The sequence below is a fragment of the Lepidochelys kempii genome, chromosome 6 (assembly GCF_965140285.1).
Source record: "Lepidochelys kempii isolate rLepKem1 chromosome 6, rLepKem1.hap1, whole genome shotgun sequence".
NCBI classification, from domain to species: Eukaryota; Metazoa; Chordata; order Testudines; family Cheloniidae; genus Lepidochelys; species Lepidochelys kempii.
The window spans coordinates 30,311,343-30,336,333 of NC_136385.1; the positions used below are offsets into that span (position 1 = coordinate 30,311,343).

The 24,991-nt window shown below is 41.7% G+C and overlaps 1 protein-coding gene across 2 annotated transcripts in view; it reads left to right on the plus strand.

Annotated features, from left to right (window-relative positions):
- The window catches only part of SERGEF (secretion regulating guanine nucleotide exchange factor), a 255,637-nt gene that overhangs the window by 145,498 nt on the left and 85,148 nt on the right, over window positions 1–24,991 (plus strand). Inside the window, exon 10 of one of the 2 annotated variants that reach the window (XM_073347361.2) lies at window positions 6,242–6,278. The exons of the other annotated variant lie outside the window; for it this stretch is intronic. Within the exon in view, the coding sequence (XP_073203462.1) occupies window positions 6,242–6,278 (37 nt within the window). The remainder of the gene's footprint in view (window positions 1–6,241; window positions 6,279–24,991) is intronic. 2 annotated transcript variants of the gene reach the window in all.

Genomic DNA, 24,991 nt, shown 5'->3' on the forward strand with positions numbered 1-24,991 from the left:
GGAGTGGACTACATCCACCCTAATCAAATTGGACTTGTCAATACTGGTTCTCCACTTGTGAGGTAACTCCCTTCTCTTCATGTGTCAGTATATTTATGTCTGCATCTGTAATTTTCACTCCATACATCTGAAGAAGTGGGGTTTTTACCCACGAAAGCTTATGCTCAAATAAATCTGTTTGTCTTTAAGGTGCCACCGAACTCCTTGTTGTTTTTGTGGATACAGACTAAGACGGCTGCCCCCTGATACTGTGCTGCTGATGTCTTTCAGATGTGATGTAGAGCAGGAGATCTGATTGTATGTGACCATTAAAGATCCCTGGGCTTGTTTAATAGGAGTTATTGGTGTTAACACTGAGGAGTCAGCTAAATTTCAGCATGAATAGTTAGGTTCCATCTGGTTGCTTCTGCAGTTTCAGTTGGAAATGCCTTTCCTTGTCTCAAAGGTGTGTTGTGAGCCTTGATTAGTTGTTTGTGTATTGCTTTGAAATCTTTCTGATATATAGAGATTAAAATACGTTTATATGCATGTGAACAACTACTAAAACACTCTCAGATAGTGTTTTGGGTTTTTTTGGTAGAGGAGAGATTTTAGTTTGAAGGGGGTTGCGTTGTCTAATATTCCAGAGGGCTTCAATAACTGTGAGAGATTGATTCTGACTCTCTGTTAAGAATTGTGATCTTTTTTTGTCTGTTTAAATATACAGCGTAACATAATTGCCCAACTGGAAAACAATATTGTGTGCAGAAGCTCCATATCTTCTTGACTTCAACGTATTTATCTATCCTCCAGGAATATGCAGATGTGTGCTAGAGTTTCATTTCTTCTGCAACACAGAAAAAAGGCCAAGTAGCTGAAAAATTATGGCTGTTGCAGTACATACCAGCATTGTGTTACAAAACTATAGTCATTGCTGAATTAGTTGCACCTAATATAAGTGTGTGTTATGTCTTTGGTGATCCCATTCTCCCTTGCTGGCATCTCACTTACCAACAAAACATAAATTCTGACTCCTACTAATAGTTTTTTTACGTTTGGTGATTATTGTCTAATTTGAGGTGGGAGGGTTATATTTTAAGAGGCTGACGTGCTGTCTGGGATGCTCACAAGACGACCCTGCACTTCAAGTTGAAGCAGACAGGAGCCTTGGTTCACCTCTGGGTTATGCTGTCTTCTGTTAGAATGAAGCAAGATGTCCAATCTAGCCGGGGTTCTGCAAGAGGCAGGCACAGCCTTCAGTGAGAGACAGGGATATGGCAGCAGTGCCTGAGGGATGCACTGATTCAGAGAATCCCTTAGGAAGATTTTCCCAGTGGGGCTCCTAGTGGAATCCAGGCTACATTTTAAAGTGATTGTGATGGGTTGGATCACAGAAACCCCCTTGGAGTTGCCAACTGATATGCCAAGACTACTTCTGCCCCTGCCTTCCCTGCCCTCCCAGCTTGGGACTTCAGTGCCCTGCCTGGTTTCTGCCAGACCCACTAGCCTGCTGCAAACCCAGACCGAGGTCTGAACCACGTCCCCTAACAGCTGTAGGCTTAAACTGAAAGCAGGTTAAGAAGCGTTCCTGTCTTTAACACTCAGATGCCCAACTCCCAATGGGGTCCAAAGCCCAAATAAATCCGTTTTACCCTGTATAAAACTTATACAAGGTAAACTCATAAATTGTTCACCCTCTATAACACTGATAGAGAGATATGCACAGCTGTTTGCCCCCCCCCCACTATTAATACATACTCTGGGTTAATTAATAGGTAAAAAGTGATTTTATTAAATACAGAAAGTAGGATTTAAGTGGTTCCAAGTAGTAACAGACAGAACAAAGTGAATTACCAAGCAAAATAAAATAGAACACGTAAGTCTATGTCTAATACAGTAAGAACTCTGAAAACAGATAAAAACCTCACCCTTAGAGGAATTCCAGTAAGCTTCCTTTTACAGACCAGACTTCTTCTAGTCTGGGTCCAGCAATCACGCACACCCCCTGTAGTTACTGTCCTTAGTTCCAGTTTCTTTCAGGTATCCTTGGGGGTGGAGGGGCTATCTCTTTAGCCAGCTGAAGACAAAATGGAGGGGTCTCCCACGGGCTTAAATAGACTTTCTCCTGTGGGAGGAGACCCCCTCCTCTCTCCTATGCAAAGTCCAGCTCCAAGATGTATTTTTGGAGTCACCTGGGCAAGTTACATGTCCATGCATGACTTAGTTTTACAGGTAGCAGCCATTGCCCACATGGTATCTTGAATGTCTCCAGGAAGACTTCTTATGTGGATTGGGGCCTTCCAACATCCATTGTTCGTTAAATGCTTCTTGATTGGGCATTTAACTTGCAATTTCCTTTCTAAAGAAGCTGACCAAATGCCTTAGTAAGGTTATTTAAAATCAAACAAGTATACAGCCAATATTCATAACTTCGAATACAACAATGACACATGCATACAAATAGGATGAATATATTCAGTAGATCATAACCTTTACAGAGATGGGTTACATGGCATATGTAGCATAAAACATATTCCAGTTATGTCATATATATACATTCATAAGCATATTTCCATAAAGCCTTATGGGGTGAACTGTCACAGTGACGTCACCCTGGGCTAGGGCAGCAGTGCAAACATCCTGTGCTTTCCTGTTGGGTGAATTCCCCACTGGAGCACAGAGACTGCTGCTGCTACCAGGGTTGCCATGTCTCTGCCCTGTGCTAGTGAGGGCAAATCAAGGTGACTGCCAATAGCCTAGTCTATGCATGGGACTTGCCTTGATAACAGTGATTGGTGGCACAGCGGCTGTTTCCACCAGTGCAGTTTTCCCCTGCTTGAAAAAGGTTGCACTGGTGTAAATTGTTGCTTATAGTGGGTTGTCTCATATGCATTAGGAGATGGCACTGGTGCAGCGACACAAGTGGTTAGTCACCAATGGCTATAAAGTGGGCAAATTACCAGGGTAGACAAGGCCTATAATGCAGTGAACTCTGTTTTTGCTGCTGCCTTCCACTGTGGCAGATTCCCATAAACCCTGGTAAACTAGGTAGTGGATGGCTGTGTAGTGTAGGCAGAGATTCTCAGAGTGCTGCTGTTGGTGGCAGTTGTATGAGTGGATTACAAAACAGTGAGTGATCACCAGCTTGCTTTATTTATCTGTCAGAGTTGCAGACTGGATAATTGTTGTTGTTAGGTATTGGAACAAAATGCCTCTTTCGCGGAGCTGTCACACATTCTAAACAGCGTGTTCTGTTTTGAACACATGGCATTTCCAGTGGGGCTATTAGTTCTAAATATACAAGACCTACAGAAGCAGGGTGAACAGCCTGTTTCATAGAACTATCTGAAACAGTGTTTGTGTTCAGTGTACTTTGTACAGAAATATGAGATTAGGTAGCTCATGCTTCACACTGATTTTGTTAGCGGCAGCTTTAATATCCCATTTTTCATCATGCAGTGAAGACACAGAATTTGCTGTTTTGATTTTTTTCCCCATCGAGTCTTCACATGCATTTCCATGAGCAGATCTTGTTTCCATGGCATCAGCTTTTAAACCCCATCATTGGTGGGCTGCATTAGCCAATGAAAACACACAAAAAATCAATACTGCTATAATGTATGGCCCTGTTGCACGAAGAGTGCAATAATACAGCGATATGTTATGCATTTTAGTATGCCAGTGCTTGAAGCTCTGAGTAGCTGTAACACTGCAAGATAGAAGTTTCACAGCTACTTTGCTAGTACCGTTCCAAGGCCATTGTTTTCTCTGAGTCCTTATATATTAATTGTTCCAGAAAATGAGATTCATCACAAAATGCATGATGCCTTTTAAAACTATTTGTTTTTCTTATTGCAGTTTTCCCAACCCAGACGCTTCCATTTCTTGGCTCAATACATTCAAACCAGAGGAGATTTGTTGAATCTCAGCTGTCAACTTTATTCGTACAGCATCTATGAAATAAAATTCCAGGATTGTCCGTCACTCTGTATGTCACTCTGAAGCCTAGAATGTCTGAGTCAGTGTGAAGTAATGGAAACAGCTACAAGTATGGCTGAGAGTGCTTATTGTTCAGAGTATCATCAGGTTCAGTCATCACTGGGATTTGTGGTTTGTTACCATCCTATTTTTAAGTTCTCGGTCATGTTGACTTGATGAATTACACCCATGTGACAGTAAGGTAATAGCTATTGTGGTAAACTCAGGACAGATGGCTGCAAGGAGTGGGAGGGGGGATAGAAAATAGTCCCAGGAGGTTAAAAGGCCCTCCTCCCTATTAACTGAGGAGGGGTGACTACAGGTCAATCAGGTTCAGCTGAGAAGGGGTTACTAGAGATCAATTAGGATCAACTGAGAGGGAGTTGCCTGAGGTCAATTAGGATCAGCTGATTCCAACTAAGGGCCGCCTGAGACCTTTTTAAACCCTCCCTTGTTGGGAGAAGGGGAGGAAAGAGAGAGAGGAGGAGTCAAGCTACCAGTAGACAAGTAGCAGCAAGGGACAAGCCTCTCTAGGAGGGAAGGCTGCATTCCATCCCATAAGGGAGAAAAACAAACCCAAACCACTGGCTGAGAAAAGGACAGACTGCCCCTGTGCAGCCAAGAAGGACTGTTTACGCAAGCCCGTCTCACCAAAGCTAAAACAGCTGAGGCTGGTGAGACCGAGAAGGTGCCTTGCCACACTATGTAATGCCAAGAGTCTGAGACCAGTGTGATATCGGAGGTAATTCAACAAGACACCATTGTTACTCTACAGCTAATTTTCATGCAACAGATTCATTGGTTGTATGAGGGAGACTGCACATATGGTGGTTTACTTGGTCCAACTGCCACAACATGGGCTTTCAGCTACTAGTTAGCTAATAATAAGGTGTTTTCATGTCACAGTTGTGCTGTTTTGCATATTCAGTACCCGTGATCATAGCGTTTACTTCTAACATAATGATTCAAGACTGGATGTCATAGACATATGCTAGCTCAACCCAAAAATATTATTATTAATATTTAAATATTATATAGAAGAGTAGAGTTTGATTGCCGTTTATTCTGGTTAGTTCAGTAACCTCAGAGATTAGCAGTGAATTTCCAGATTTATTATTAACTGGGTGTATGGGTTCCTTTCCTGGTGATTTACTTGGTCAAAAGGTTAAAACTAGAAGGAAGTAATTAAAAGAACCTTTTATCTAGTGAAGTCCACATGATGTCTGATAGATGATTGCGGCCATCAGTCAATATTCCAGAAGAATGCAGGGGTAGCACTACGTGCCTGCAGTGGGTATGGTCCACTGAAGGAATGAGTATTAAATTATTAGGGATTAAATTAGGATATGGAACTTGGTCACTGAGATTCCCTGACATGTGTGACAGTAGCTCATGCATTTTCCATCTTCATAGCAGCAGCAAAAATTAAAAAAAGCTTTGTGGGTACATGTCACTGTTGACTTTAAAGTCCTGGGCAGAGAAAAAGAGAGAGAGAGAGAGGTGGAGGGGAACCTTTTAAAATATAGATCACACTTTTATCACAGATCATCAGGACAGAATTCATTTCAAATTGACATGGGGGAAAATTTCAGCCAAATTAGCTGCTTTCAGGTGAGTTTGTGGTGCTGCCTTTAACAAATAAGCTAAAAAAAGAATTGCATTGCTCTTTAAGCTATACAAATTACAAAAAAAATTCTGAGTTTAATGCTGGTGGAAGGAGCATTATGAAATCTGCATTACGAAATCCTTTGCAGTACATGTCCTCTCCTCCAGATGAGGACAGGGGGGATGGAATCACTGGAAGCTTCACCGCACAGCCCTGCCAATATGCCTCAGTGCTGTTCAGGAAATATCAATAGCTGTGAATGGCTGAGAAGGAAATTAGATCTTCATTGTCCATTTGATTCCTGATCTTTCTCCCTTTGACTCTGATCCCCAAAAGACTTATGCTTGTGCTTAGTTTTTGTGCACAAATAGTCCTGTTGATACAAGTGCATAATGTTAAGGTCTTTGCAGATCTGTGGTCTACCTTATGAAAAAGGATAGAAGTACCAATTGTGATTTTGGTTGTCTTTTTTTAATGTAAACAGTTGTTCATTAACAAATGAAGTGAGACCACTAATGAAATTTTCTCCGAAATGTACAGTAGTATACTTCAAACTTAATTTTACATTGTACAAACCACAATTGTTTTTCAGCCTGTTGTGGTTGTCTTGGTCCAAGTACTGTATCTACTTAAACTTGTCCGCAGATTCTCTTTCATTCATTCACATTTCTTTTGCAGATTGCATGTGGCTCAGAGCATAATCTGGCAGTAGTTGGTAAGTAGCTTAATTTTATATCAAATGCTATGGTTGCTTTTTTTTTCTCATTTGTAAGTAGCACAAGATTAAAAGAAAATGTACCCAATGAATTATTGCAGAATGCTTGGTAGAGCGGAATATGGTAGCAGAAAGGAGGAAACAATCCATTTGTATTGGTGAGAAAAAAAATCTGAAATATAAAAAGCACTGGTAATCATGATAGCTGGATAGCACTTTTCAATGCTCTTGCTGACTAGCTACAGAGAAAGGGAGAGAGGGGAGTTAATGAGTGTAACAGCAAAATTAATTTAAGGAGTCCTAGGACATATTTTACAATTGAACCATTAAAGCATGAAGTCTCAAATTCAAAGGAGCAGCTGATCTTGGTTAAAAAGTGGTAAACATTTTAAGTGAAATATTTCATGGAAAAATTCTTGTAGTTTTTGTTGAAATTTTGAAAATGTTTAAAATGTCAGCCAGCTTTATTTAGCATATATAGTACCTCTCCACTTAAATGTGGCTCCTATAGTAATGGTGAAAGGTTCTAGGCCTAACACCAATGGAAAGATAATCCTGTTTTCCAGTACCAGAAATAATCAGATCCTGAATTTCTACTGACTTCACAGGATACCTGCTGATGTGCACTGGGACCGAAGCCCCATGATTATAATTATAGTAATTATTAATACCCAGTTCTTATATAGCACAATTTCCATCAGTAGATGTTGAAATGCTTTTACAAAGGAAGTCAGTATCATTAGCCTGCTTTTTACAGATGGAGAAACTGAGGCCCAGAGAGAGGAGATGTGACTTACTCAAGATCGGCCAGTAGCAGAGCTGTAAATTAAACCCAGGGCACCTGAGTCCCAGTCCAGTGCCCTAGCCGCTAGGCCACACTCCTCTACTGGTTCAGGCTTTAAGGTGTTAAACAAGGAATTTGCCTAATTGTGACACTAAATGAGGAATCAGTGGGAGTCATGCCCTCCAGTATCCAAACATACATCCTTGTGTATCCTGTAAAATCAGAGCAAGTCTGGTAGTTACCCAGATAGACTATGAATATAATAGTTTTTATCCGAAAATATTTTGTGTGTGTTTTACAAAAATAGGGTCATGACTTATCCATTTTAGGTCCAAGCAGCCCATTTTATTTAGTACAGACTTTTTTTTTTTTTTGAAAAGAAAGATTCTTTGGATGAACGGGTTTTCTGAGTCGTATCTGTCCATCTGCCTGTGATGGGGTGGACTATGCCCTGCGGAGGCCTCAGTGTCCAGCCATATCTATCCCAGGAAAGGAACAGTAGAGGAGTCCTCCAAGCAGCCAATCAGGGCCCAGGAGGGCCATATAAAAGGAGCAGCAGACAGTCAGTTCCTTACTGGTGTTAGAGGGGTGGTGCTCCTGGCTGGCCAAAGGGAACTGCAGCACCATGGATAGCTCAGTGCTGGCAGGGAACCGGACAGCGAGGAAGAGCTGTTAACAGGCTGGCTGCTGGGCCTGAACTTAGGTGAGCCCTGAGGTAAGGTGAAGCTTGGGCGAAGGTTGGGGCTGTGGGAAAGTGGCCCAGGGAACTGAAAACACTGTAGTTAAAGGGACATGGCTGAGACCTGGAGTAGTTGGTGGGCCTGGGTTCCCCCAGAGGGTACTGGGGAACTGGCCTACAACCAGACAGCAAGAAATCCCAGAAGGAGAACTGTAGTGGCCCAGCTGGAGACTGGAGCCGGAGTACATCAAGAGGGCAAAACCATTGCTTCCATGGAGGAAGCCCTGGGGGCACGGCCAGATACCAGGGCCAGGACTATTTAAAGACCGCAGGCAGACCTGACGAGAAGGGGTGCTTGCGAGAGGTGGGTGCCATGCCCTTACACTGCCCCTTTGCACCTAATGAATGGAATGTCTGTAATAGCTCCCTTGAGCTCCCGCTCACCTCCACAGGAATCATTACTGCATATCTTTGAAAATTGGCTATTTGATACGTGATGCACATTCATGTACTGTTTTCAAGGAGGTATTTATTTCATGTTGGGGTCTTGATTCTAGATTCATAAACCATCTACAGAGCACATTTTGGACACAGCATATAATTGCAAAAAGAAAAGGAGTACTTGTGGCACCTTAGAGACTAACCAATTTATTAGAGCATAAGCTTTCGTGAGCTACAGCTCACTTCCTCAGATGCATATCGTGGAAACTGCAGCAGGCTTTATATATACACAGAGAATATGAAACAATACCTCCTCCCACCCCACTGTCCTGCTGGTAATAGCTTATCTAAAGTGATCATCAGGTGGGCCATTTCCAGCACAAATCCAGGTTTTCTCACCCTCCACCCCCACACACAAATTCACTCTCCTGCTGGTGATAGCCCATCCAAAGTGACAACTCTTTACACAATGTGCATGACAATCAAGTTGGTGTGTGGGGGTGGAGGGTGAGAAAACCTGGATTTGTGCTGGAAATGGCCCACCTGATGATCACTTTAGATAAGCTATTACCAGCAGGACAGTGGGGTGGGAGGAGGTATTGTTTCATATTCTCTGTGTATATATAAAGCCTGCTGCAGTTTCCACGATATGCATCTGAGGAAGTGAGCTGTAGCTCACGAAAGCTTATGCTCTAATAAATTGGTTAGTCTCTAAGGTGCCACAAGTACTCCTTTTCTTTTTGCGAATACAGACTAACACGGCTGTTACTCTGAAGCATATAATTGATTATCCTTGTATGATAAATCTTATTATGAACTATTCAATCTGATTAATTCTACTGACTATGGGAAGGTATCTCCCCCCGCCCCCCCCAACCAGTTGTTCATTGTCACATGCCCTTGCTGATTAGGGACTCGGGTGCTGTTGAAAGCCAACTAGCAATCTGAAAACTCACATTGGGCTTCTCACTGAATTTATGGACTGAAAATTTAGCTAGTAGCAGATTTCTCCAGTGCAAGTGAAAGCAAAGTATTGGGTTTAACCCTTATCTCCCTGTCCCTCCCAATGTCCTCTTAGTAAATAATCTTCTGCCACATAGAGATAATCTCAAAAATAAATATGCAGGCAAAAGAAATACCTTTGAAACAACTAGCAGGAAATTTAATGTCAATTGTGTAAAGATTTTACATACCTAATTTCATGCCCTGTGAGTACACTCACAGACTTCTGTAGGAATGTTCTCAGAGCATAAAGTTAAGGATATTTTTATTGTGACATCACAACAGAAATATTTTGTTGCTGTTTTTTTTTAAACTTAAAGCATTATGGTAAGACCTACTTGTGCGGTGAATTTTTAAAAAATACTTTTAAAAAAGTTGAATTTTGTGGAAAGGATTATTTTTTCCAACCTTTCATAACTTGTTGCTAGTTCAAAATGGCCAATCTTTTCACTAGTTAAATACATCTCGCAATCTATAATAAATATGTATGTTTGATTGTACAGTTTTTCAATAGCATTTATAATAGAGACTTTAATGAGCACTGATAAATAATCTATGCTTTATTAGTAGATTTCCAAACACTTACCCTGCATGGATTTCAAATAAAAAAAAACCCATAAACTTTCTGTAGTAAAAGAAATATATAAATTAAAAACAGCCCCAAACCCTAGAATATTAAAGCAATTTCAATTCTGAAAGCATGCATACACGCACTTTATAGGCAAACACATACTGTGTGTGTTTTTGTTTGTATCTTCCTTTTAAGTCAAAACATTTCCTTTGAGACCCAGAAAATACATTTTACATTAATTTCTTAAACTTAGTGAAGAAATTGTTCCTCCTAGTCTTGTTGATAGTGCAAATTATCTTGAATAGGTCTATTTGGCAGCTAATTTTCCTTCCATGTTACTATGGACAGTCTATCGTCATGTGTGATTTTGTGCCTCTTCATAGGTAGTTTATTTGATGTATTACTTCCCTGTTTTTCCTCCATTAAAGTTTTTTCCCTCCTCTCCCCTATAGGGTTGTTAATAAGCCCCAGTCTTATAAAGAGATTTACGCAGGTGGACTGTTTGCTCTTAGTGGATCTTTTGTAGAATTGAGGCCATAGACCCTTCTCCTATTAAAGTGAATGGGAGTTTAGCTATTGACTTCAAGGACCCAATCTCACACTGCTGTTGTTGGGTAAATGGGGAGACCTTCTCTTCTAATCTGGTCATTAGGTGACCGTTAACGTTATAGAAATGTGAGAGACTGTGATTTGCCATATCATGTACTAATTTGAATCTTGGGAGTTTGAAATACTAGCTACGATGTGGAAAATTGTGATTTTTTTCATGCTAACTTTTTAATAGAAATGTTCACATTTTTGTTTTCAGTGATGTTTTTTGTGTGTGGGGGCGAGGAGTCTCATGACATGGAGTTTTGTCATTAAAATCATGCAGCTGTGAATTTTTGCATGTTCATGTGACCCTTTGCTTGAACAAGGATTCACATTTTCACATGGATCCAAAAATAATATTTGTAAATATTGGGCAACTTTCTGTCTTGTATTTCCAAAATGCTCTCAGTGCTCACATTTTCAGTTTTGTTAGGAAGTTTTCACAGAAAGTTGTCAATGAAGTTCACAATGAAAGATGACATTTTAACCTTGTATGAGAAGGTGTTAAACTTATGATACTGAGGAAGATATGATCAATAACATCTAAGGTCATGATGGATCATGCCATGATCTTTGCATGATACAACCATGTTCACAGTAGTGATGCTCAGCATGGGCTTAAAATTTGCAGGATTGGGGGACTAAAACCTTCAAACCCCTGAAAAAATTATATAATGAGACTTCTTCTGTACATGGAAGCATGGAAGTTGTGTGTTTGTGAGGATGAGCTATATTACAGATTTTTCTCTCTGTGGGGCTATGTTCTAAACATATGTTTTCTAAGAGAATAATTATCCTGAAATAGAACACTTGACATACTACATGTGGGATGTAGAATAATCAAGCAATATAAGTTTGTAAATGTGAAGTTGTTGTGAACATATGCATGTCTTTACTGCATTGTGAAGTACAAGTTTGAAGGTGGAGTGCCTCCAGCATCAAAGAAGTGTAGACGTCTTATTAAATTAACAGGTCCCGATATGTTTACTGCTTTTGTTAAATAGTTGTACAATTTTCCTAATGTAAGCATAAACATAATGTGTTTTCACTCCAATTTTCCTTCCTCTCCTCTATCATTTTACTCTATCCTCCTTGTGTAGTGAGTTATAAACAGGTCAATCCATTAAAAGATCGCAGTATTTTTGGCTTCCAGAATCCATTAAAAGATAATATAATTTGTTTTGGCTTCTTCTTGGAGAAATCAGCTTTCCTCATTTGTATAATTTTAATAAAAGATATAACTTTTAGAAAGAAGGGAAGTAAGACAACAAGACTTTAGGATGCAGAAGGGAAAATATTTATTTTTAAAAAGCAGATTTAAAAGCATACTGCTAACTCCCAGGTTGAAGGAGCTCCTTAAATCTAGGCACTAAGACTTGATAGTGAAGTATATAAAATATGAAGTTTATTGATCATGTCTGTACAGGATGAATAGTCAAATAGCACTCACTAAACTTCCAGGTCAAATCCTCAGCTGTTGAATTGCAAAGGAAATCACTGGAGCTACAGAAATTGATGCCAGCTGGTTCTGGTCCCCAAAGTCCTGTCCCAGCATGACTTGGACTTCTACAAACTGGGGTAGAAGGTGGGCCATCTAGGGTGGGCCATTCTTTAATAGTTCCAGAGTTCTGGATAGGAAGACATCACAAACCATCAGAATAGTATTTATGATCCTTTTATTACATGCTACAGGTTGAAACTGAATTCGTCTCCCTTGAACTGTTTTTTCTCTTGCAAACGTTCACTGGTTATCTGTTGTTGTAGGGTTATTCACAGTGGTTGAACTACTGACATTGAGTATGGTGACATTGAGTGTCACACGTACTGGACTGCTGCAAAACTAAACTAGTTGCTGCACAATTAAAACAAGACTGTGTCTGTGGAACACATTTTCTCCCTGGTCCTCTTTCTGATGACAAGTAAAATACTGTAGCCCCTGCTACAGTATATTGAAGTTACGTTTCCAGTAGAAAACCAGACTTGAAAGGTTTAAGTATAGCTGAAATGGTGCTCTGGAAATGTTAAGATCAATAAAACTAACTAGAGCTGGATGTGGTGGAGGAAGGCACAATACAGCTTTCCCACTAAGTTCTACCAGTGTAAAAAAGATCTATGGCACAACAACGTTCCCAGTCCTTCAGTCTGTCTCAAGCAAAGACTGACGGTCTCATTGAGTTCTGCAGTGGGTTTTGTGATTGTCCACTAGGGATTAAGTCCTTGTCTACAATAAACATTTCCCCGCTAAATTTTTCCTCCAGTGCTGCTCCACCAGTGGTAGTAGAAGTGGGAGGTTTAATGTAGACAAGATGCCAGTGACCACTGGCATTTTTACCACCATGTCAGCTAGACCCCCTTTGAGCTAGTTCAGATGCCACAGGTATAAAAAGAACCCAGCAGCTTCTCTGCTACAGCTTCTGTTGTTGCTGGTGGCTGTTGAGGTGCCCAGATGGAAAATTCTGTGGAGAAGAGGCCAGTGGAGATATTTTGTAACATGCAATCTCCAAACCTTCTTTCATCTCTGTGAAAAGTAAGGTTTGATTCCATGTCTTCTGAAAGATAGCTATGTTTTAATCAGGCAAAATGTTCAGTGATATTGGAGGGCCTGACTTTCACAATTGGTCACATCTAATTGCGCACCTAATTTTTGCATCCATGGCTGCATACACAATTGGCCATTTGCAAACCCAAACAGATGCCTGACCAGTCATTTTCAGTAGATTAACTGTGCACATACAACTGTGATAGCTGCACAAAATGCAAATTTTTAAAACCTGTGTCTAACTTTCCAGAGTACAGTGGTATCTTACAGAAAAAGGATCAGATTTATCTCTACTGCCAGAGTGAGGCATTTTATTTTCCTGTCCATGTTCACTGGATTGCGGGATAAGTGTACAATTTGTGTCAAGGTTGTATGGTTATCTGCAAATTTAATTCAAACAATCCCATAAATGTCAAGACACGGGCTTTCTGGTCCCACTGAGACTGAAAATTATCCAGTTGCATGGGAAAAAATATTGTACATATCTTCTTGAATTGAATGAGAGAATCTTCTTTGTCAAGCAAATGAAGGAAAACATCTTTCTGTCAAAATTATTGGTGGCTCCTTTAATTTACTGAACTGAAAACTGCACAATAACTTCAGAAGTATAGTACAAAATCTACTGGGAAAGGTCTGTCTGCTATCTTGTGAAAAGCCTGGGTTTTGGCTTCTGGAAGAAAATGGGACAGGATGAAAGCAATGGATTCTGAAATCTCCACCCAGTTCACTTCCGTTTTGGGATGATCCCTCTCTCTCTCTCTCTCTGAGCTCGCTGCCCCTTTTGGCTGGACCCAGTTCCTGCCACTGAGCAGGTGAACTGGTGATAAAGAAACCAAACAAGCCCATGAGGCAAGGGCCCTCAGCTGTTGTGCTGGGCTCAGTCCCATGTGCTGCAGTGCTGGGAGCTGGGGCACAAGATGGCTCTGGGGCAAGTCCCTTGGCGGCCTGGTGGGGAGGGAGCACCAGGAGGAAAGGACCTGCCAACTGGGCCTGGGGTTGGATTTGGCCCAGCCTTTCCCTGGGGTGTCCTGGGGAAGCCTGAATTCCCTAGTGCCCGTCCCCACCTTCACCCTTAGTGACAAGGGGCACACTCTCTGGAAAGGGCAGACCTGTGGGAGCTGTATCCTACAGGGTGCCGGGATCCTGCCTGAGTTCTCTGCCTTGTTAGGGCCCTGTTGGCCCTCTCCCAAGCACTCCATCCAGCCCCTCCTTGGGGCAGGCCTGGGCTTCTAGCCCTATGCGCCTTCCCAAGAGTTGGGCCAGGACTGGCCAGGGTCATACAGGAATACTGCAACAGCAGCCTCAGCCAGTCTGCCACTCCTTTCCCCTAAGTCCTCCAGGCTGGAGGGGAGTGGAGACAGAGACCCCATCTGTCTCTTGAAGCCCCTCCAAGTTACCTAGACTCTAGGAAGCTATCTAAGCGAGGCAGGTGCACTGGTGCTGGCAGACCCAGCAGGGCAAGACCCCCTCTCCAGCACACTCACCTGGGTCAATGCGGAGAATGGGGGCGGCCCCATACCCCAGGGCACCAGATCCTCCTGGCTCCAGATGGAGTGGGGGTTTGACCTGGGGAGGGAATGCACACTTGGCCCAGTGTCTTGGGGGGGGGGGGGCTGGTCCTCTCCTCCCATGGGGCTCTGGCTGCCAAGGGGACATGGGCAGGGGATGCCCACAAGAGGGAGGCAGGCAGCAGTGGCACCTGTCCCAAGGGGCTGGGCCTGACCAGTTCCCCACTCCGGCCAATTGGCTTTTGTGGGAGCCTGCCACAGCATCCCATAACATGTGCACCCGCAATGCCCTGCCCCCTCCTGGCCCTGGTACACCAAGCTAAGGGGCTGTGCCTGGGGGACTGAACCCACTCTAGCCCTAGCCACTCACTGCCGATGAGTGTCAGGGATAAGTGAGAGAAAAATACGAATCCAAATCCAGACATAGTCTCTGAAATGGTAGCATTGACAACTGGCACCCACAGCATTGCAGTCTTCATCTTTATGATAAAGAAGTGAAGGGTTTTCACACTGAAATCTTTTGCCTTTTAATCCAGAAGGTCAATTTCTTTTAGATAAGCTCCATGATTCCAGCTAAATTATTGTAAAGAGCTTTAGACCAGGAGTTGTTATAACAGATTATGAAAGACATATTTCTATGGCAGAGTGAGCACCAATAGAGAAGGGAGGCTGGGGCAGCCTGGCAGACAGATCTCTGTTATGCTGAGAGTGTTATTTAGATGTTCACGGCAGCATTACAAAGTGGCAGATGTAGTCGTGTGTCTGACATTCAGTCCCTGGGGACTCAGCAGGCAGTCACAAGGAGAAAATCATAAATTCTCTGTGTTTCTTTTTATCCTACCATAATACTTGGAGGAATCTTTAACATACACAGTGCAAGGCATTGGTGTTCAGCAAGGAGCTCAGCCTGCTATTCTATTACTTTATTTATTATACATGAAAAATCCCACTGCGTCTAGGGTCTCTATTGTAAGGGTGTCCTGGCAGACCAACATGGAGTCATGTGACAGCCTGCTGTCTCTTCTCATTGCTATACTAATCAAATTCACTGATTATTAAAGGGCACCTGGCAGGGCTTCTAGTAACCATCGTTGTTGTCGTTTTTAAGGGGTTTATATGTTGGCCATCAAAATTTGCTCTCTGGCTGAGCTACTTATATATCATTTAGCTGTCTATGGGGCTTTAAAGAAGTCTTTACAATGTAAATGGCTGAAAAGCAGCTCCTGCACATGTTGAAGATATACCATGGTGACCAGTTGCTTTGTAAGTGCCTAGATATTTAGCCTTAGAATCACAGAATATCAGGGTTGGAAGGGACCTCAGGAGGTCATCTAGTCCAACCCCCTGCTCAAAGCAGGACCAATCCCCAATTTTTGCCCCAAATCCCTAAATGGCCCCTCAAGGATTGAACTCATAACCCTGGGTTTGGCAGGCCAATGCTCAAACCACTGAGCTATCGCTCCCCCCTTGCCATACAACACAGAGATTCAAATGCCCACTGATGTTGGTGGGATTTGGGTTACTATTCCATAGAGTATTTTCAATGCTCCAGGCACATTAATCGCTGCTCTTTTGGGATAGAAAATCAGAATGAAATTGAAACGTATGTGGTGTGTGTGTGCATGTTTTGCAGGTTACACTCACAAACACTAACGATCCGACCTCTTTGGGACTTTGTCAAAGGGATACTGAGAGACAAGCTGCCAGTCTATTTTACTGAGTTAATATTGTAGCTGGTCAGATCAGATATAAAAATGTTGACTTCTGCATTTGAAAAGGGAATTCCCTGATAGCATCAGAGGAATTCTTGTCTCAACCAGTTGTCTAGTATCAGAGTGTATGGAAGAGAAGATGCTACAGAATGAGAGGTCATCTGGATGCTTAATATAAAAAGGGCACAATACTGAGCAGCATGGTCTAGGAGATAAGGTTCTGGACAAGCACTCAGGAGACATGGGGTGAAATCCTGGCCCCACTGAAGTCAATGGCAAAACTCCCGTTGACTGGAATGGAATCAGGAGTTCACCTTTGGGTTCTAGTCCAGGCTCTGCCATTGACTTGCTGTGTGATCTTGGCAAGTCAGCTCTCCTCTCTGTGTTTCACTTTTGTCCCTTGTGTGACTTATCAATTTAGATTGAGACATTTGGATCAGGGACTGACTCTTATGTGTTTTTACCGTGCATAGCACAACACTGTAATACAAATAGTAAAATCCTCCTACTCCCTGCCAGATAGATCATCTTTAAAAATTAACTGGTTCTTAATGTATGTCTTTTTAAAAATGTAGATTATTTAGCTTATTAACAGGCACTGATTTTGTTGCTTAGCGGATTGCTTAAGTAAGCTCTTTTGGATCTTCATGTAGTTAGCAGGTGTAGGTGTACTTGGACTCTGAAAATCTTGTTCTGCCAGATTCTAAAGGATTTGACTTTATTGGGTTTGTCTTTAGAGGAAAGTTCACAATAGTTGTCAACAATGTTTTATTGACCTTTATGTGTCATCACAATATCAGCTTCTTAGTGTGTCCGGTATTGTGTTTTTATTGTGCGTAAACCTAGATTATGAAGCTTTTGGGGCAAGGTATCATGTCAATGGGTAGTGAGAATCCTGCTGCATCTAGAATTCTGCAAAAGCTTGGTGGAGAGGCAAGTGCAGATTATAAACCTCTGGTAATAGTTGAAACCCTCAAGTTGGAACTAGGAATTGAAATTAGTTAGATAAGGTAACTACCATGGGAGAGCTGGAAAACTGGCAAACAGGCACATGCTGAAAATGCTGTAAGGCAAAAGCTTCATTGAAATAGATTGAGGACAGAGTTCTTTCTCACACTAAGTACCACCGAGAATAGAGAAGTAGTTTACCAGGCTATTGCTGGTTCTGAGAAAATTATGAGCGATTTGGAGGCTCATGATCATTTGAAAGCAGCAGTTATTATATGGTTATATAGGATCCTTTGATTATTAAACAACTGCACCCAGTGAAAAAAATTGTTGTGTTTTAGGAAAGTAAGTTCTATTATTTCTCTTTTAGTTCCAGTAGAGGGATTAAGTGGAACTACTTTATTTAAAGGCAATTGGAAATAAATTCAGGGTGGGTTCACTTGGCACACCTAGCATATTTACCTTAGTTTTCAAGAAAGTAAGTAAGGGGGAGCAACAGTCATCCTGGCTTCTCAGGGAGAGAGAGATTAAAAGTGTGTTAGCAGAGAAGAAAAGTCTTTTTTATAAAAAATTGAATAGCAGGAAGAAGGAATAAGGGAAGTCTGGGTTCAGTGAGCAAATCCACACAGACACACCCCTAGAATCGTGACCAGTGGTATTCTATTTGCTACCCAAGATCCATAAACGTGGAAATCCTGGACGCCCCATCATCTCAGGCATTGGCACCCTGACAGCAGGATTGTTTGGCTATGTGGACTCTCTCCTCAGGCCCTACGCTACCAGCACTCCCAGCTGTCTTCGAGACACCACTGACTTCCTGAGGAAATTACAATCCATTGGTGATATTCCAGAAAACACCATCCTCGCCACTATGGATGTAGAAGCCCTCTACACCAACATTCTACACAAAGATGGACTACAAGCCGTCAGGAACAGTATCCCCGATAATGTCACGGCAAACCTGGTGGCTGAACTTTGTGACTTTGTCCTCACCGACAACTATTTCACATTTGGGGACAATATATACCTTCAAGTCAGCGGCACTGCTATGGGTACCCGCATGGCCCCACAGTATGCTAACATTCTTATGGCTGACTTAGAACAACGCCTCCTTAGCTCTCATCCCCTAACACCCCTACTCTACTTGCGCTACATTGATGACATCTTCATCATCTGGACCCATGGAAAAGAAGCCCTTGAGGAATTCCACCATGATTTCAACAATTTCCATCCCACCATCAACCTCAGCCTAGACCAATCCACACACTGGACACCACTGTGCTAATAAGCGATGGTCACATAAACACCACCCTATATCGGAAACCTACTGACCGTTAGACTTACCTACATGCCTCCAGCTTCCATCCAGAACACACCACACGATCCATTGTCTACAGCCAGCTCTAAGATACAACCGCATTTGCTCCAATCCCTCAGACAGAGACAATCACCTACAAGATCTCTATCAAGCATTCTTAAAACTACAGTACCCACCTGCTGAAGTGAAAAAACAGATTAACAGAGCCAGAAGAGTACCCAGAAGTCACCTACTACAGGACAGGCCCAACAAAGAAAATAACAGAACCGCCACTAGCCGTCACCTTCAGCCCCCAACTAAAACCTCTCCAGCGCATCATCAAAGATTTATAACCAATCCTGAAAAATGATCCCTCACTCTCACAGATCTTGGGAGACAGACCAGTCCTCACTTACAGACAGCCCCCGAACCTGAAGCAAATACTCTCCAGCAACCACACACCACACAACAAAAATACGACCCCAGGAACCTATCCTTACAACAAAGTCCGATGCTAACTCTGTCCACATATTTATTCAAGTGACACCATCATAGGACCTGATCACATTAGCCATGCCATCAGGGGCTCCTTCACCTGCACATCTACCAATGTGATATATGCCATCATGTGCCAGCAATGCCCCTCTGCCATGTACATTGGCCAAACTGGACAGTCTCTACGCAAAAGAATAAATGAACACAAATCTGACATCAGGAATCATAACATTCAAAAATGGATAGGAGATCACTTCAGCCTCTCTGGCCACTCAGTAAAAGATTTAAGGGTGGCAATTTTGCAACAGAAAAGCTTCAAAAACAGACTCCAGCGAGAAACTGCTGAGCTTGAATTAATATGCAAACTAGATACCATTAACTTGGGTTTGAATAGAGACTGAGAGTGGCTGGGTCATTACACATATTGAATCTATTTCCCTAAGTTAAGTATCCTCACACCTTCTTGTCAGCTGTCTAAATGAGCCATCTTGATTATCACTACAAATGTTTTTTTTCTCCTGCTGATAATAGCTCATCTTAACTAATCAGCCTCTTACAGTTTATATGGCAACTTCCACCTTCTCTGTATGTGTATGTATGTATGTGTGTGTGTATGTGTGTATATATATATACTTACTACATGTTCCATCCTATGCATTTGATGAAGTGGGCTGTAGCCCATGAAAATTTATGCTCTAATAAATTTGTTAGTCTCTAAGGTGCCACAAGTACTCCTGTTCTTTTTTTTTGGGGTTCAGTGAGTTACCTAGAGCATGCAAGAGAAATAATCCCCGAACCAAAAATGCAAGGACAACAGAGTGGCTGAAAGCACTAAGAAGTACAACAAATTAGGGTTTTAATATTATAATGCTGAGCAACAAATAATCAGAAAACTCAATCAGCAGCAATGCAAAACCTAATTTTTTGCACCCTTGCTAAAGGCTTTTGGTTCTGTGTGTATAGTAACCACCAGAGACCTAAACTTGTTAATGTATCACGGAGAAGAAATATCATACCTGAAGGGGGTGGGTGGAGAGAAGACACTGTACGCATATTTAGAAAATAGGCCAAGGATGGTCTGTGAAGACCTCTCAGGGGTCATATTATGGCTCTGTTTTCATGGTTGCACAGGACAGTAAGGGGAAATAAGATCTCCTGCTATGCCCCTGTGCCACCTCCATGGATCTCGGGTCAAGATACATGGGGATAAGGAGGCACTGTGTACCTGCTGCTCCCCTCCTGAGCAGGAGGGATGGGAAGTGGGCTATTCATGATGTATTGATTCTTTCTTAAATGATGCTGTATGTGTTTCAATGGTGATCTGTAAATGAAATGTTTTCTGAGAAGGCCTTAATGTAATAGTCAAAGTCAGGAATCCCTATTAGAGCTATAACTCACCACCTCGGTCTGCCCAAAATTTAATATTTCACTCTACATCCCTGCCCTTCTCTGTAACTAAGTGTTAGATTATTATAAAGTGAGCATGATGGAAGACACTAGCTAAAGGCAGTGTGCTGGAGAGATAAAACTGCTGAATCAAGTGAGAAAGATGACATAAAATGCAACGTAAAGTTTTGCTTGTTGTAGATGGGTAGCACAGCTTGCTGTTCAGTTTGTATTCTCTCACTGTGCCTCAAATGTGATATTAAATCTAGGGTGCCTCAGAGCTGTGTTCAGTGGAGCATCTCGGGCAAGATCGTCATCTGGTGTAAATTAACACAGCTCCACCACGGAGCTTCATCCGTTTATACCAACTGAGGAAGTGGTCCCTCAGGTTCTTCACAGCCTCTAATGGGACCTATTGTACCACTGGGAACAAAGCATAACAGATTCTCCGGTGTGAAGTGACCTGCAGTATTAGTGACCTGAGAATCTAAACACAAAAGGGCTACTTTGCCCCCTCAATGTTTATCATTGGCCAGACACCTGGGGATTATTTTATTTTGTTATTTGTACTGTTGGTAGCACCTAGGAATTCCAGTCATGGACCTGTACCCAGAGTGCTGTACTGTACAAACATAGAACAAACAGGGTGTCTGAGATTGGTGATAAGTAGCCTGGGTGCAAGGGCTGAGAGCGTAAAAACTGAAGGCAATTCAGTATCTGATTTCCTACCCCCACCTCCAATCCTCAGGGCTCCCTGGCTGGGGCTGAAGCTAGGGAGCAGAGAAGAATAAGGTCACTCGGTGGCTCTCTGTAAGCTTCTGGCCGGGTATAACATTATTGCATTAAAATATGACCATGCAAATCATTGTTGCTATCACTGTTATATAATTGCAACAAATTTTATACAAAGTGTGCCAAGAAGATGTCAATAGAAAGGGTTAAGCAGCTCACAGACTAAATGGCCCAGAGTCAACCTTTAGAGACATATTAGAAAAGTATGTGAATGGTAATTAGGTCCATTCAATGCTTGATAGGCTAGACTTTTGAAATACAAATCTGTATTTTTAAAGAATTGGAGGTGATACTAACAGTATGTGTTTACTTATATCTTGTTAGATGTCAGTCATGTAAACAGACATGTCTATCACTATAGCATTTGATTCAGAGATCAAAAGGGAATATTAACATTCAGATGAATCTTGGGTGAAATAGTGTCATTGTCTATATGTCTCTTTAAAGTTTGTGATAAACTGCTTACTGGATAAATTACCTTATGTTAATCATGTAGTTAATTGCCAGTGGTGCTTTGGAAATAGGTCTACTTCAAAGTCTCCATGATTGCCTATTGTTTGCCTAAGTACTCCATGCTGTCAAAAGAAGGCCAGGAACTGTATAGAAACCCTTGGGTCCTGATCCTTTTTATCTCAGATTTGCTTGATGCGTCATTCAGGGGAAGCTTAAGTCATAAGATTGAGATCTCCAGTCCTGTCTGTATCACCCTGAATATGAACATTGGACTATAACCTATGGACTAATTCTGAAAGAGCTCTTTGCAACTACAAAGCTCACCATCTCTACTATGACAGGATGAAGTGAGCTGTAGCTCACGAAAGCTTATGCTCAAATAAATTTGTTAGTCTCTAACAAGTCCTCCTTTTCATCTCTACTATGAATCTGATCTCAAAACTGTATTCATATCTGTATGTATACTGATCTTTTAACCAATACACTCTCTCTTTTCTTTTTTTAATAAATTTTAGTTTAGTTAATAAGAATTGGCTATAAGCCTGTATTGGGGTAAGATCTGAAATACTCCTTAACCTGGGAGGTAATGTGTCTGATCTCTTGGGATTGGTAGAACTTTCTTATATGAGGAATAAGATTTACAGTAATCCTCATCATATTTGACTTGGGTGTCTGGGTGGAGGCCTAAGGCTGGGTTGCTTTAAGGAAACTGTGTTGTTGGCTTCTGGGTAACCAGTAAGCTGTTTTGTGCTGGTTTGGTAAATCTAAGTATTGGAATATCCACCAGCTTTGGGGATTGTCTGCCCCATTCTTTGCAGTTGACCCTAATTGAGTAAGTATAGTGTGGCTCCCTGGGACCCCGGTCACACCAAGTTACCACTTTTGTGCAGCTTTTCCATGTAGTGGTCCCTGCTTCAGCATCTCTTGAGTTCCATGGAGCAGGGTTTAATAGGGTCTCAAATATTTGTCATTGATCTAATGATGAAATTTCAGTGGTTCACAATGTAACTGAAGTGTTTGGACAGCTAGTTAATTTAAGGCTTGTTGCAGAGTGACCAGTAACCTTCACTCTGAGCAGGTGAACTCTGGTGAGGGGCATTGTTAGCATCCAGAAGAGTATGGAGGGTGGGGGCAGCAATTGGTGGGCTAGGAAGCCACCCTAGGGAGTGGAAGCAATGAGGGGAGGTGAAAGGAGAGAGGTGATTGGTGGATGGGAAAGAAGATGGGGATATGAGTGTGGATGAAGTGCACCTCTTTCTCAGATATTGGAGTATATTGTTCTTGATATATGATATGATATAGTATTGAAGAATACGCGCACACACGCAACCATGCCTTAATAATGTTAAGGGTCTGATAAATCTTGTGTTACACACGTTTACTTTTAAAGATGAATCATTTGACTTTGTCCAGAAATGTGGCAGCATGGGATTATTGTAGAAACAATGGAATGATAAAACCATATGCTTCTGAAAGAGCTTTTACAGCCCACTGGATCAAGGACTTTCAGTAGGTTTATAGTAATTATTACCATTTGGAATTTTTATGCGAAATCTTACTGATTAGGACAGGATCACAATTTGATTTCTCTTCTTGCATTCTCAGGCAATATGATAGGTAGAGAGGGCAAAACTGTACAGTGGAAGACATCTAAGATGGTTGATGTTTGTGCCCTGGCAGAGAGCGGGACTGTCAGTAATAGGTATGGGGGTTGACAAAATAAAATCATGTGGGCTGCCATGTTCCTGCTACCTGGGAAATCAACTGGTCAGTCCTAGCAATTCCTGCTGTGGAAGGAACTGTCTGAGAAGGAAATTACATTTTGGGTGGGGATAGGATTGCAGACCCACCCAACTGTAGAAAACTCTCTCTCAAAACTGGCTACCTCACTGCCCAAAGGTAGCTCATGCTGAAGGGGGCTATCCACCAGATCTGCTTATTTTGAAGTCTTCTTCCATTCACATTGGAAAGAGGAGCAAACTGATCTCTCACTCCTGAAGACTGCTCCTGCCAATGGGAGATCCTGTCCTGAAGGGTGATAGAAATAATCTATCAGCGTATGTCCATCTCTGATTTCTATGGTACTGTGATTCTCTGTCAATGAAAGGACCACAGTGAAATAGCTTTGAATTAGAAGTACTGTTGAACATGATGAGATTTAGACTTCAGATTTATTTGGGTCATTTTCTGGCGCTATAAAACATAACTCAATGAAACACGGAGAAATTCCTCTAATAGAGCAAGCCATTAATTTTGTTTCCTAGACATTTCGCTATTTATGTTTGAAGTGCTTAACCCACTAGGACCTTGGTGACAATTCTGAGTTACATGTGAGAGAGTGAGTGACATTTACAGCAGAGCATCTGCTTCCTCAAAGGAATTAAGCTTGAGTTTGTTTGCTTTCTATAGTTCTTTGATTTTCAGGGCAAGCAGTTGCCATCTCCCTGAGCTGAGACATCTCAGATAATGGGCGAAATGACAGGCAACACAAATCCACATAATAATTTAATTCCAAATAGGAAACCCACTTAGCTTTAGAAATAGGTTGTTATGTTTTTTTTGTAGCCTCCCTTCCTGTTTTTTTTCCCTTAATTGTTCCTCATCGCCTAAACACATCAAGGTCAGTTTTAAGCATAACGAAACAGAAGGTGAATTGTAAAACAGCATTATGCTTTTTAAATTGACATTACCATGTTAATATACGACTCCGTGTCCGTGAGCGAGTGGGAAGTGTGTCCATTGTCATAAGCCATCTACAGAAAATCAGAACAAGATGTTTAATGGAACTGTTATGTTAAAACATCTTTACACATCTTCTAGTGCATTTTGTCGTATTGGCCAAATCCTCAATGTATATTTTTCTGATTATTGTCTTAACTAACCCCTACTTGCAGCTTCTGCAGAGTAAATGTTGCTCTGTGGTTCTGATAGGAGTGATTCATAATCTTTTTTGACTGGGCTATTCAATTTCCTGATAACCGAGTAGATCAAATCTGTGACCTTTACTTCAAAGGGAGTCCTGTAAACCACCAATTCTTCTACATGTGACTGTTCCAGAAATAATGCTTGTATACAAATCCTTCATCTTAACAGGCACATTACGTCAAGCAAGCAGGTTGATGTAGTATGGATGATAAATTTACGGTACAATATAGTGATTCTGTACTGTGCAAAGCACAAGTATTCAATATCTCTGCATTCCCTAAATGTAGAATTAGTTAAAGGTGCAATACAATTAAAAAGTTTAATTTACACATGCTGTTTTTATAGGGAGGATGAAAAATGATTTATATTAATCTGTTGAACCGATTTCACTCTGGATTTATGCTAGCCCCTTTAGAAACCCAGGAAGAAGGCTCTGAGGATTGATAGCCCTCTAGTCATGTGGCTATGATCGCAGAAAATGGCAGCAGCTTCATCTGTGTGACTGGGGGGATAGACGGATAACACCACAAATAAAGAGGGAGGCTCTTGTTGGAAAGGAGGCATGGCAAGGGCAGCCAAGAAACACATTG